This window comes from Fistularia commersonii, chromosome 9 (genome assembly GCF_037954325.1).
Source record: "Fistularia commersonii isolate RoL2024-O1a breed Wild chromosome 9, RoL_Fcom_v1.0, whole genome shotgun sequence".
Classification (NCBI taxonomy): Eukaryota; Metazoa; Chordata; class Actinopteri; order Syngnathiformes; family Fistulariidae; genus Fistularia; species Fistularia commersonii.
The window spans coordinates 13,370,911-13,384,696 of NC_141292.1; the positions used below are offsets into that span (position 1 = coordinate 13,370,911).

A 13,786-nucleotide genomic window follows, 5' to 3' on the forward strand; every position below is an offset into this window, starting at 1 on the left:
GATGATACACGAGGTAGTATTATCATAGCGGCTGGAGAGAGTAAGCATCATCCACAGTGATTTCACAGACAAGGTGCTTCCCCTGTGTGATGTCACAGCTTCCCCTTTCACAGCGCGTGAGTTTTCGGTCGAGCGCGCTGTGGTCCTGTGATCCCGCCGCGGACGAGGGGTCCAAGCGGAGGGTGTAAAAGCCGGCAGGTTGAGGCGGGGAGGGGGAGGGAGACGCACAGACGCCAGGGTTCAGTACCGAGAGTTTTTGGAAAGCGCCAAAGAAAATACATGAAAGCGTCAGTGGAGCCCAAGAAGGCGGAACCCAAGGAGGCCGCGCCGACCGACTGGTGGGCCATCGTGGAAAAGGAGGAGAACGAAAGGAAGGAGAGGGAAAGAATGGAGCGGGACGACAGGGCCAGGCAGGAGGGAGAGAGAATCCGACGGGAGGAGAAAGAGAAGCTGAGCAAAGAACAAATGGGAAAACTCAGCCTGCTGCATTTGTACAAAAGAGAAGGAGGAGGAGAGGACGAAAAAGGAGGGTATGTTCCCAGACGAACCCCTGCCCACCTGCTCAGTCTCCTGCTGGACAATAGCGGGGCAGCAGGGAAAAGGAAGACCGGGGCAGGAGAAGGGGGAGCAGGAGACAGAAAGATGGGAGCGGGCAGAAACAAGGGAAAAATGGAAGGAGGAGGAGGAAAGAGGGGGAAACGAAAGACCGGGCCCGGAGAAGCAAAGATAGAGGGAAAGAAGACTGGAGCGGGAAGAAAAGGAAAAGGCGGGGAACGAAAGGTGGGAGCAGGAGACGGGAAGCTGGAAAGAAAGCTCGGAGGAGGAGAGCAAAAGGGGAGAAAAAGAAAAATCGGAACGGAAGGAGACGGGAAGGCAGGTGAAACGAAGATGGAGGGAGGAAGAGATGGGAAGGGGGGAGCGGGAGAAGGAAAGTTGGAACGAAAGACTACGGCTGGAGAGCAGAAGAGGAGAAAAAGAAAGACGGGATCAGGGGGAGGAGGAAAAACAGACGAAAGAAAAACCACAGGAGGAGGAATGGGAGAGCAGAGAAACCCCGGAGCGGGAGGAGAGGTCAAGACGAGAGAACGAAAAAGTGACACAGGAGGAAAAAGAAAGAGCGAAGGAGGGACGGAAGGAAAGACGCGAAAAAGAAAGACGGGAGTGGGAGAACGAAAGGCACGAAAAAGAAAACCGAGAGGAAGGAAGAGCGAAGCCCAAGGAGACGGAAAGGCGCCGGAAAGAAAGACGGGAGCAGGAGGCGGGGGAAAGACTGCAGAGAGGAAAACCGGGCCAGGAGGGGAAGGAGCCGCAGAGAGGAAGGCCGGACCAGACAGAGGAAAGACGGGGGAAAGAAAGATCGGAGCAGGAGGAGAAGGAAAATAGAAACAGGGAGCGAGAGAAGCGGGAGCGCATCTCTGGAGTCAAGAGATGAGAGGCGCTCCCTGGTGAGGAGGCTGGAGCGGTTGAGGAAGCTGCTCGGAGAAGCGGACCCGCGGCAGGAGCCGACCTCCGGGAGGGAGTCTGCAACTCCCGACGCCCACCAGGAGATCCAGGAACACCGGCGGCAGGAGGAGTTCCGCCTCCTGAAGGACCGGTTCTGTGCCGCCTGGTGGACCGGCGCGGGGGAGCGGGCGCGGGAGCAGAGCAGCATCCGCCTGCTGCAGGAGAAGGAGGGCGCTGGCTGGGAGAGTTGAGGATTTGAAAAAAATGCTCCTCTGGACTCCGGCGGCCGGGTGGGAGGTGCAGACCCCCAGACCGCAATCCCAGACCTCACTGACAAAAGGTCCGGAGACACCTAGTTAATAAAAATGTACACACTTGCTATTCCAAACAAAAGCCTCCGCTTTTTTTCCTACACCAAATATAAATAAACACCGCTTTGCACATGTTGGTCCGAACTATTTTTTCTGCGTGTATTTTTTGTTTTGACTTGATATATTCATACTTTTGCCTGTTCAGATTTTCTTAAAACCAATCCTTGGCAAAGATGCAGCAACAGTGTTCTCACTTGAAACTGCGGAACTGAGACGATGGATGATTTTTTTTTCCAGTCGCACGTTCCCGCAGATTCCTTCTTCACAAGATCAGGAAGATTCGCAGATTCCTCACGGAGGATACGGTGCAGATACTCATCCGGGCTCTAGTCATCTCGTCCGGACGACTGCAACTCCCACCTTGCCGGTGCCCCAGCGGTGACCATCAGGCCTCTGGAGCTTATTCAGCTTATTCCGCCTGGTGTTCAACCGTCCCAAACTCTCCCACGCAATTCCCCTTATGTCCCGACATTGGCTCCCGGTAGTCGCCCGCATCAAGTTCAAGACCCTGGTGCTCGGCCACCGGGCGGCGAACGGGACAGCCCCATCTTTATTTTCAGGATATGGTCGAGCCACATGTCCCTACCCGCCCCCTTCGTTCTGCCACCTCTGGGCGACCGTCCACCCCATCACTCAGAGCCCCCGGCTGCCGGTCGAACCGGTCTCGGCTCTTCTCGGTCTTGGCTCCTCAATGGTGGAATGAACTCCCGGAAAAGGTCAGAACAGCGGGGTCGCTGCCCATCTTCCGCCGTGAGCTGAAAACGTACCTCTTCACCGAGCACTACCCCACTAATCGCACTTAGCCCCCACCCAAAAAAACAACAAAAAAAAAAAAGAAATGAATATATGTATATGGTTTTGAGATGGTTATTTGGTAGAGTGGTGACTTCTGAATAATGACTACTGGTACTTTGGATCTTCGGTTATTGAATTGCAATTTTTGTAAGTCGCTTTGGATAAAAGCGTCTGCTAAATGACTGTTATGTAATGTAATGTAATGATTTCTCTATTAGAGGAAATGGGACATGATCTTCACGGGTATTGACCTCATCTGCTGTTTTCGGGACAGGAAGTCCACCCGTGAAAGAATCACAATGTTATTTTGGTCAGATGCAAGAAAATCCAAACTTGTCAATGTTCACTAAAACCCATCATAACATCAACCAACCCTAAATTCTTGTGTCTTGGAGCTTCTCCGTATGTGACCTCACAGCTTCCACCCCTTTCATACTCCCCACCCCCAACACTGCTCCATCGTATTTGAGACGGTTCCTGAAAATGGATTTTTGGTAGCGTAATGAATGGTTTCCAGCTAATCGTGACCATCTTCTTCTTCGCCGGTGAAGCATGATGACGGTATGCATCGCCGGCGCCGCCGAAAAGACGACCGCCACCCCAGTGTTCGTTGCTCTCAAAGTGAAACCGAAGGAACGAGCGAACGTCTCCAATGACGAGCCTCCTACATACTGATCGTTCCAGGAATTAGTTAAGCCTTGAGGGAAATATATTAGATATTCTAAACACGTGACAATATTAATTTGCGCCGCTGGTCCGATAAGCCATCGCATCGACGGTGACTCACTTTGCGCGATTGCAAATTTCTCCTACTTCACAAAACCGAAGTATGCGTCTTTTTGACGACGACAAAATGACCCAAATATGAAAGCAAAAGCATTTCGTCGCGGCCGGATACGTCTCATATCAGCTGCAAGACACCAAACCATTTTATTGATGCAGAGACACAGCGTTTATGACCGTAATGGGTTTATCTGCCTTTTTTTTTTTCTATTTTCTCTCTCTCTCTCTTTCTCGATCCCCATTTCCAGACACAGGACCACCCGCTGCTACTGCAGGACAGAGTTATCAGCAACCTTATTTCTGCACACTTGCCCCTTGCTGCGTAAATGATTCGCCCCCCCCCTCATCCTCACCACTGCCCCCCCAGTTGAATATCTTTACTATTGTCTCATTTCCCCCGCAGACAAGCGCCGTGGAAGCCCAGTAATGACGGAGTCTATTCGCTCAGCATGGGGGAAGCAGCGGGTGGGCCCGGGGGAAGCCAGAGCCACCGTGTCTTGATTAAGGTAGAAGAACCCATGGACGGCCAGCGTGTTCATTTTTGTCGTTGTTTTTTTTTTTCTCTTTTCCTTCAGTCTGCATCTCTATTTCCTGTCCGGGATATATGAATATCGATGCGTTAACGGTCATTTCTTTTACGCAGGACACTTTGATTACATCTCAGTTTTAGCTATGAATAACAAGTTATGAAAAAAAAAATAAATAAAAAACAGATTCTTCTGCAACATCTGTATTCAGACAAAAGATATTTATTTTTCACCAAAAGAAAAATAATTCTTTCATTGTTTTCATTGCGGCTCATGTTGGACAAGACTATTTGACGGATTTTTGCAACCGTCACATGGTTACAGTTTCTAGCGTCTCCGCTACAGGACCGAATCCAGTCATTGCTTTGGTTTGTGAAACCGAAGAAAAAGACAAAGGACATATCGGTCGGGTTTAAAAACAACACAATCACTACCAGTGAGAACGCCTTCTGGGCTAATAGAACACAATACTGGTCGTGACTCAAAGGTGACAAAAGCGAGAGCAGCTTACATTTGCCTAATTCTGACTGTTAACAAGATAATAGCATTGCCTTTCCTTCCCATCTCCAACGATGGTTGCCATGACGTCCCTTCAAAATGGAGACGGTGTCCTCAAGGCTAATGCTAACTCTGGAATTAAAAAGATTGAAACTAAATGTTGGGGGGACACCAAGGGCCGTGACCTCTCACCCCACAGGACTACAGGCTGGGGTCGGGGTTTCGATCGGGGGCACCAGGAAGTTGACTGTAAGTTTTGCGTTGGCCTTTGAGGAATAAAATTAGTTTCCCCAGTCCTTCCTTTTCACACCACGATGCAAATCCATTTTTAATGCAGTCAAAGGGGTGTTATGTTAGGAAGCCAATAGTAGCAACATTAACATCTAAGCGGTATCTGGATGCCAGGGGTCATTTATCGATTTGGATGATGAGAGGGCAGCTTCTTGACCCGGAGCTATCGTGTCAACAACAATGTTTGTTTACTGATGATTTGTAATCGAGATGATTTCCCGTCCAGTCGGGCGTCTGTATGATGTTATCATTTCGTCACGCGTTAAATGCAGTAAAGAATCGCAGAGGTTCTCCCATTAACATGATTTCTGTGGACGGACTCCTGGCTCAGAGGTGGCTTGTGAGGGTGATAATAACACTCTTGCTCACTCCTGGGGATAATCAGGCACCGGTGTGTGTGCACGTGCATGCACACACACACACACACACACAATGCAAACCGTAGTATCCATTCACGCCGGGCTCATTTGCATTCTCATCAGTATGCATGGAATTTTCTGGCTGAACTTTAATACCCTAACTGCCGCATAATACACTTTAATGAGCATAAAAAGTGAGTGTGACAATTAAAACCCGCATTAATCACTAAACGCTGAGGGGCGGGCATGTGAGGATGAGATGAAAGAGGCGAGGATGAGAAGGAGGACCAGGGGGGATGAAGAGCACACCAGAGGGTCTGGGGATGAGGAGGAGGAAGAGGGGGTCTCACTGAAAAGGATGGACAGTAAAGAGCATAAAGAACAATAGAAGGGGGTTGATGGGAAGAGTGTTTAAGTCCTGGATGATGATGTGTGACATTTACTACAAACTACACAGTAGAAGTACAAGTACTGCGATTGTAATCCCGGTAAGCTTTTGTGGTGTTTCCAAATATTTTTTCACAACCTTAGCATTAGCAGTGGTTAGCATTTTGGACGAGTGACCGCATCTGGCAACGAAGCATTGAAGAGCAGCCTCCTCTTTGACATTTCTAGTCAATATTAGCATTAGTAGCAGTTAGCATTCCTTTATAGCAGGAAACGCTTTAGCTTTATATCACAGTTTGATTTTCAGGTACACTAAGGCAAAGTTCAGATCCTGAATGTTTTACCCTTTTCACGTCAAAACTGTTCCAAACATGACATGAAAATCATGCAATCGCATTAACATTCGTTTGTTAGCTTTAGCTACATTTGTTCATGTAAACGGAGCAAATATTTCATTTCACAGCAAATTGTTTTAGGTGAACTGCTTTGCTGTACATCGATCTACCATTACAACTATTCAGTTATAGAACAATAAACCTATCGGATATCATTAACTTAAATGTTAGCTTATATAATCTAAACATTAGCTGCATAGCGTGAACAATATCATAAACGATTGTCGTTTTCCCCTTTTTCTCAATTTAAAGAAAAGGCCATAAAATATCGAGAAAGTACACAGAAATCTGGGAGACTTGTGAGAGGCGTCGCCACGGCAACACAAGTACGCGGACAAGTGCTGCTCCCTCTCTTTTCTCCCGATTCCCTCCCTTGTTCCTCCCCGTCATCGTCTTCTTTCGCCCGACAGAAAGTAAATGCATCGGTCACAAAGAGGATTATGTTCCCCGATAATGAAAACCACCTTTACCTTCCCCCTTATTGTGCTGCTCCTCTCTTCTGGCACACAAATCATGAATATTCACAAACAAACCACCTCAGTTGAACTCGCTCGCCCTTGAAAACACTCCCAGGCCAAATTTTGCATTTTCTTTTATTTATTTTTTTTCCTGACTTGCTTATTCAGGTTTTAGGAGCAAATACGGATGATGTCATTGATCATGCGTGAAATCGAAACGCCGTGCAGACGTCCTGGTGTGCACGGAGAGAGATCAAACGCGCGCGTGTGTGCAACGCAATTCAAAACATTGGCACTTTGGATAAGAATTAAACATTAAAAAGGCAATCTTTAAAGATGTGCACATATTACTTCACTATTTCCATTTATCTTGAATGCATCTTTACAAAAGCAGAAAATTAGAACAGCAAGCCATTTCATGTGACAAAGATATTTAACTCTTTCAAAACAAAACAAACTCTGGTGCATTTTGTACGACATACTACGGTGAATATCGGTGAACATAAAAGAAAACAAATAAGCTTTTCTCTTTTCCTTTCGAATGGACCTCCGTCTAATTCTCTTCTCTGTGGGAAACAAATAAGTAAATGAGCATATTTTACATTGTAGTTTCACAAGAGAATGAATATCACTTCACTTGATAGAATTTCGTGAGCACTAACTTCAGCAAATTTGACCGCTTATGGGAAAAAAAATAGAATGACAGAAGCTTTCCAAGACCAAAATCCAAATGTTTCACAGTATTTTGTGTAAATGCAGCGCTAACATAGAGATATCAATTCTGAATGTTTCATATTCACTAATAAAGGTATTTTCCAAATGAAGAGTGTTGCAACAGAAAAAAACACCTTTCTTCTTTGGTGCTTTCGTCAGGCTTTGTGTGAAAAAGTTGGAAGGTTTTATTTGTTTGACATTCCCATTGTTTTTATGTCTCTTTCTGGATATGAGCAAAACGCATGTATCTAAAAAGTGAGGCTGTTTTAAATATGAAATATATGGAACATGAAAACTAACGACCCTGAGAAAAAGCATTAATTCAATATGCAGATGATGAACTGATCTATTTATTCAATGCAATAAATATTCTCTAATTTATTGCATGCTTAATCCTATTGGTTACGGCAATTAAATGTAGAGATGTCTCAGCCAAACTCTCTCTAATACACACACACACACACACACACACACACACACACGCACACCCTCATATTAACACCATTATTGTTGCAGCGTTGACACATTTTTACAGTGTTTGACCCGCCTTTGTCCTTTGTTGGGCTGAGTCCTGTGTGTGTGTATGTGTGTGTGTGTGTGTGTGTGTGTGTGTGTGTGTGTGTGTGTGTGTGTGTGTGTGTGTGTGTGTGTGTGTGTGTGTGTGTGCATGTGTGTCAAAAGCAGGCATAATAAAAACCTCCATCTGCATTTCCATAAATCAGAGCGGCAGGTTTGTTGTCACCAAGGCGAGGGGCCAAGGGCCTCTGGGTCTGCTGGGAACATGAATCATGGCGTCCACGTGGATGCGAGTGTGTGAGTCCTCTTTTGTGCATGTGTGCACGAGTGCACGTGATTGTGTTTGTGTGTGTAAGTCCTCGTGCATCTGTCCTTGTGAGGACCTGTGTGACTTTAAAAACCCCTCTGGTGATGATGCCTCTGGAAAATGATCTGCCCTGAAAACACACACTGACCATTCAGACTTCAGGTTCACTGTCAAGGACATTAACCTGGGAACACACACGGGTCGACTACATCATGGCACGAGAGCATACAGGTGGACTACAAACTGCCAGGAGCAAACACAGGTGGACTCATTGCAGGAAGACACACTAGTGGACTACTCATGAAAGGAGAACATACAGGCAGAGTCGATCCTGCCAGTAGGACACATAGATAAACATCATGGGAAGAGGGGATATGTGGACTACATCATGGCAAGAGGACATACAGGGGGACTACACCATGGCAAGAGGACATATAGGTAGACTACGTCATGGCAAGAGGATACACAGATGGACTACGTCATGGCAAGAGGACATAGAGGGGGAGTACATCATGGCAAGAGAGTATACAGGTGGACTACGTCATGGCAAGAGGACATGCAGGGAGACTACATCATGGCAAGAGGACAAACAGATGGACTATGTCATGACAAGAGGACATACAGGGGAATTACATCATGGCAAGAGGGCATACGGTGGACTACGTCATGGCAAGAGGATATAGAGGTGGACTACATCATGGCAAGAGGACATACAGGAGGACTACGTCATGGCAAGAGGACAGGCAGGTGGACTACGTCATGGCAAGAGGACATACAGGGGGACTACGTCATGGCAAGAGGACATACAGGGGGATGACATCATGGCAAGAGGACATTCAGTGGACTACATCATGGCAAAAGGACACAGGAAACATCAACAAAGACCCCAGCACATGAGGAAGCAGTTCCCAAATTCAGATGAGGAGACTCCGGATTAACGAATCAGACGAACACGACTGTCTGCCATGTTTATGTTGTCTTATGTGTCAACGTTCTCTGCACTGTAGCACGTCAACCTGCACAGGTGTCATTCTGCGGTATTTCGCTGCATAGGTACAGCGCCCCCTACAGGCCCGACAGGCAAACAGTAATACGGTCACCTGCAGATTTGTCCCTTCTACTCCGAACAGTTTGGTAGAAAGCAATAAGTATCAGTTTTTGTGAGTGTACATTCAACCACTGGAAAATTAACATGGTCATTGCCATGCCAATGATTTACAAATATAGGGACTTTGACTGCTTTTTTTTTTTTTTTTAGTGAAGCTCCACTTCTTCCACCAAATTTGGGGTTAAATCATCCCAGCAGTTTCCTCATAACCGCTGATAACACAGACACACACACAATATAAATATGAGATAACTGTCTGACTGTACCAATGTTTACACGAGCAATGTCAAATAACATGAATTTGAACAGTGCGCACACACACGCCCAGCTAACAAGTGTTCAGACGTAGTATGTTTTTGCATTTCTTTTAGCGTCAGACATTTTTCAGTCCCACCTTGAACAGCTGACAGACACATGCAACGGCTGCAGGAAGTCATGAGGAGGAGCGACAGCTCTGAATAATTCACGCTCCGATGCTAATGCCGTTAATACAACAACAGATACAGATACATCGATAGTGGGCACATGATTTTTAAAATGAGCTGTCCAGATTAATAATTCACCGCATGAAGCCGCTGAATAAATGTTTTAATAATCTGTCTGCTTTTCACAATCTATTATAATCCCTGGTAATCCATTACAATCCATCACCATCTATTACCATCTTTCACAGTCTACAGCGCTCATCATGGTTTATTATTATCTCTCAACAGTTATTGTTTAGCACTGCGTATCAGTGTATTATAATCGCTGGCGACTGATCGTAATCCATCACAATCCTGGGAAACCCTAGATTTTGATGTGAGTTGGGATTTTTTTATGTTTCCTGAACGCTCTGCTGCTTGTTTCTTTCAGCACCTTTTACTGTTTCGTAATTTTAATTCTAATTTTATGGGCCAGATTTTTACCAGATTGATCCGTTTTAACTGAACTCACCGCCCAAGAGTCTACTTGAATATTTGATCAACAGATTTTATCGACAGATCAGTTATTGGTCACTTGTGTCACAGATCTCTAAGATCCCTACTTTGATTGAAGAGGTGGTAATTCAGGGTCGAGTCGCCTCCTTCAGTGACGACGACCTGTTTCGTTTCACCTGGAGTTTCTCGTCCCTGCTGCTCAGAGGAATCGATCCCGATGAAGAAAAAGAGAAAAAAAAGATTTATTGTTCAACATGAATTCATTAATAACAGCTTCTCCTTTACTTTATTCACTTGTTTTTGTGTCTTCTCCCATTTTGTATGAATAAATGTGTGCATTTAGGCTGAGTTGTATTTTTTTTTCCAAATTGTTGGTTTTAGTTTTACTTGGATCATGTGAAAATAAGAGGAAAAAAAAGGAAAGGAAACCCTGCAAATTTGTAAATATATTCAAAAAAAAATTATAATCATAAAAATAGAATTTAAAAGAACCATAATTCTGGGTTACTAACTGGAAATCAAATTTGAAAAATGTCAGAGAAAAATCAGAAAAATTAAACTAAATTAAAAATACAAAGTTGCTTTACTTTTTCAATGAATATATTGGTTTGAGAAGTTCTGAAAACAAGTCCTAAAAATTTAACATAATTTGTAAAACAGAGCATCAATTGGAACACTGAAAATAAAATAAAATAAAACAAAATAAAATAAAACAAAATAGAATAAAATAAAATATTTTAAGATGACTGAAAAATTAAGGTAGAAGCTAAATTATCTTTCCACAGAAGATGATTTCAAAGGCCTTTTAATAAAAAGTGAAACACCCCAATTCTTTAAAGCCAATGAAAACAAACACGCCTCCTGCCTGATAAACACACCTCTTGCAATTCACACAAAGAAAGAAATGATGGAAAGAAAATGAAAAGAGGAATAGAAAACAAAAGGACACTTTAACTTTAATTTTCCCCTCCACAATTCCACCGCTGGAAGGCTGAGAAATAGCAGTAATTGTATCTAAATTTGCTGAATGTGATTAAACATGAATGCATCATCGGGGGTGTGAGGAGTGTGTGTACGTGTAAGTTGGGGGGGGGGGGGCGACTTCACCCCCTGAATAATTAAACAAACCAGTGTTTTTCTGGCTCTAAGAATTATTCTGCCTTTAAAGGCTCATTTCTGGCTGCGCATGTTTCTTAACAACCCAGCCTGAAAAATAATTGAAGGGCCCAAGAGTCGCTGCTGAATATTTCATCTAACCCCCCTCCCTCCCTCCTATCTTCTCCTTCCTCCTCTTCATCTTCTTTTCTCAAACCTGAGTTCACAGGCCGAAACCTTGGCTTCTGCACCTCAAATAAATAAGTAAATAAATAAAAAGGATATGAATTTTTTAGGGCACTTTAAATAATTAAGAGCCAAAGTGTTTGGGGCAGCAAACCCTGATAAACTAATCTGAGGCACGGCAGAGGAGGAGAAGGAGGACGACGCTGAGGAGGAGGGTCTGAGAGGGACATTAGGAATTTATTATTTTATCAGCAGCTATTTATTATTAACACGAAGGGGCCCCATTTGCATTCGGGGACAAAGGGGCCCGGCGGATTTCAAGGTGAGATGTTTTCCAATGGAGACGTTACAGGAGGGGAACGTGCCCCCATCTCACCGCCACCACCTCCTCCTATCCAACCCCCATCCTCAATCCTTCATCTACATATCACCCGGCGGGGCGTCAGGACGTCTGCGCCGTGAGCAGGTGGAGGCGTCGGAACGTGAAAATCAATCTTCAGCGATGTCGAAGAAGAAGACGATGAGAGAGCGGAAACGGAGAAGAAGAGGCGCTTGGTCACTTTGAGAATGAATAATGAAAAAAGATGTGGAAATCCCCTTTTTAATCTTTCCCCGCTAATATGTAAAAAAATACGAGCGGCAAGAAATAACCTGTAAAATTGCAGAAAATGAAAAACAAACAAAAAACTAAACTTTTGAAATCGGGTTAACACTGTTCTCAAAAAATGTGAAATATTAAAACAAATAATAACACATTTTGTGAGGTCAAAAATGTCTTTTTCCAAATATAAAGATTATATTTTGTCTTCTGATGATTTATCACGTGAACTGTAGGAACGTTTTGTGTAAATATTTTTCAGAACAGTTAGGTATCACGGGACAGCAGACAAACACAGGAATGTGCACACGCATGGATGAAAACACACACACACGCCTGAAAACTTGACAAGATAAAAAAAAAACAAACAAACATTTCAACCGGATTTAAACTGTAAGTTATTTTAGCTTTTCTTGGTTGTTTTAAACGAAATACCACATTTCATTGACATAACCCTTAATGACTTAAAAAGACAAAAAAAGTCTTGACTCTAATACAGTACCTACATATTTGTTTTAATTAGTATTATTGCAATGTTTATATGTTCATATAAGGAAGATAAAAATAGATGCATATGTATGTGCGTGCATGTTGGGTCTGGTGGCGCTCCACTTCACACCGACGGCGGGAAGTGATCTCGAACTGTGCAATTCAACAGAAAGGACAGGCAGGAAGTGTGATAGTCACTTCTGCCCGTTGCCATGGTGACATAATTGTCCTTCACAGGTCTGATGGAGGAGGGCCATCCACGATAAGGAAGACGACGTTGGGTTTTTCTCCCATTTGCAATTATAATTTCTAGCAGGGGAAGGATTTTTGTTGCGAAAGTTCTTTTCTTTTCTGCGCCTTCGAGGATTTAATTTTTTTTCCTTCCGAGGCTGGGCGAAGGTGCAGCGAAGGATGCTGGGAAACGTCCCCGCAGCGCCTGAAGAGCTCCTCTGCGACCAAAATCCTCATCTCCTCTCAATCAGCCCCGCAGACGCCATTAATATTTCAAATTAATGCAAATAACCTTAAATGATGAATAATTGCCCCACATCCAAATTCAATTACTGTAAAAGAGAGAAGAGTCCTGATTGAAAATTTGTCTTCTTTTTTTAAGAGTACTAAAAAAAAAAAAAGACTTCATATGGAAAGTAAAAAGATGGGATTTCACAATAAAAGCATGTGAGAACCTGATCTTACAGTAAATCTTTCATTTTCTCACCGTTTGATTTCAGCTTTTAACCCAATTATTATTTTTTATTAATTGTTATTCATCTGAGAAAGGCTGTTTTTCACCTTATTATTAAGCAGTCTTGGGCCTCCACACTTCACTTGAACTTGTCTTGGTCTGCATGGAGACGGGCTTTAGCGCCCCCTAGTGGCAGTTATCAATCAGCTATCAAACTTATCAATCTGTACTTAAGTGGATGAACTTCGACTGATCCGACTCTTAGGGGTTAAAAAGACACATGCACACACGCACGCACACACACGCACGATATTCAGCTGACTTGGCCGATGGGGACGATCATAATGAAGATGTTGACAGACAAGCAGTGGGTTTTCGCCCTCTGCAGGCAGAGCAGCAGCACGACAGCCCGCATCAACAAGGGAAGAGTAATAATAATTTATAATAATCCTAATTGTCGGTATGATTATAATTATTATTGTAATACTGCGAGGAGGAAATGAACACATTTTTTCCTTTAAGCTTTGAAATTAACATAACATATTGAAAGCATTTTGGAGAATTAACCACTTTTGTTATTTTTTTATCTTATTTTGCATTTTTTTGGACTTATCAATATCCATCCATCCATTTTCTGCTGCGTATCCTGCACTCAAGGTCGCAGGGGATGCTGTAGCCTATCCCAACACCCGATGCTGTTGTGATCGGGTACACCCAGGACTAGTCGCCAGTCAATCGCAGGGTCAGATAAACAGACAAATAATCATTCATTCATTCTGGGCAATTTTTCACCAATTTTTCCAATTAACCTGCATGTTGGGAGGGGATGGAAGGAAACCCACATAGACACGGGGAGAACAT

The 13,786-nt window shown here is 43.9% G+C and overlaps 1 protein-coding gene across 1 annotated transcript; it reads left to right on the forward strand.

Annotated features, from left to right (window-relative positions):
* The first annotated feature begins 279 nt into the window (after positions 1 to 279).
* Positions 280 to 1,802, forward strand: LOC147231279 (uncharacterized). Its single transcript, XM_086153006.1, has 2 exons — positions 280 to 530; positions 742 to 1,802. Exons 1-2 carry the CDS (start codon positions 280 to 282, stop codon positions 1,430 to 1,432), a joined length of 942 nt encoding a protein of 313 aa, XP_086009132.1. The 3' UTR covers positions 1,433 to 1,802.
* The last annotated feature ends 11,984 nt before the right edge of the window (positions 1,803 to 13,786 follow it).

Coding starts and splice junctions, on each gene's coding strand:
- LOC147231279 (XM_086153006.1), top strand. CDS start 280: ATGAAAGCGTCAGTGGAGCCCAAGAAGGCGGAACCCAAGGAGGCCGCG. Junction 531..741: donor GGAGAGGACGAAAAAGGAGG/GTATGTTCCCAG, acceptor GAGGGAAAGAAG/ACTGGAGCGGGAAGAAAAGG.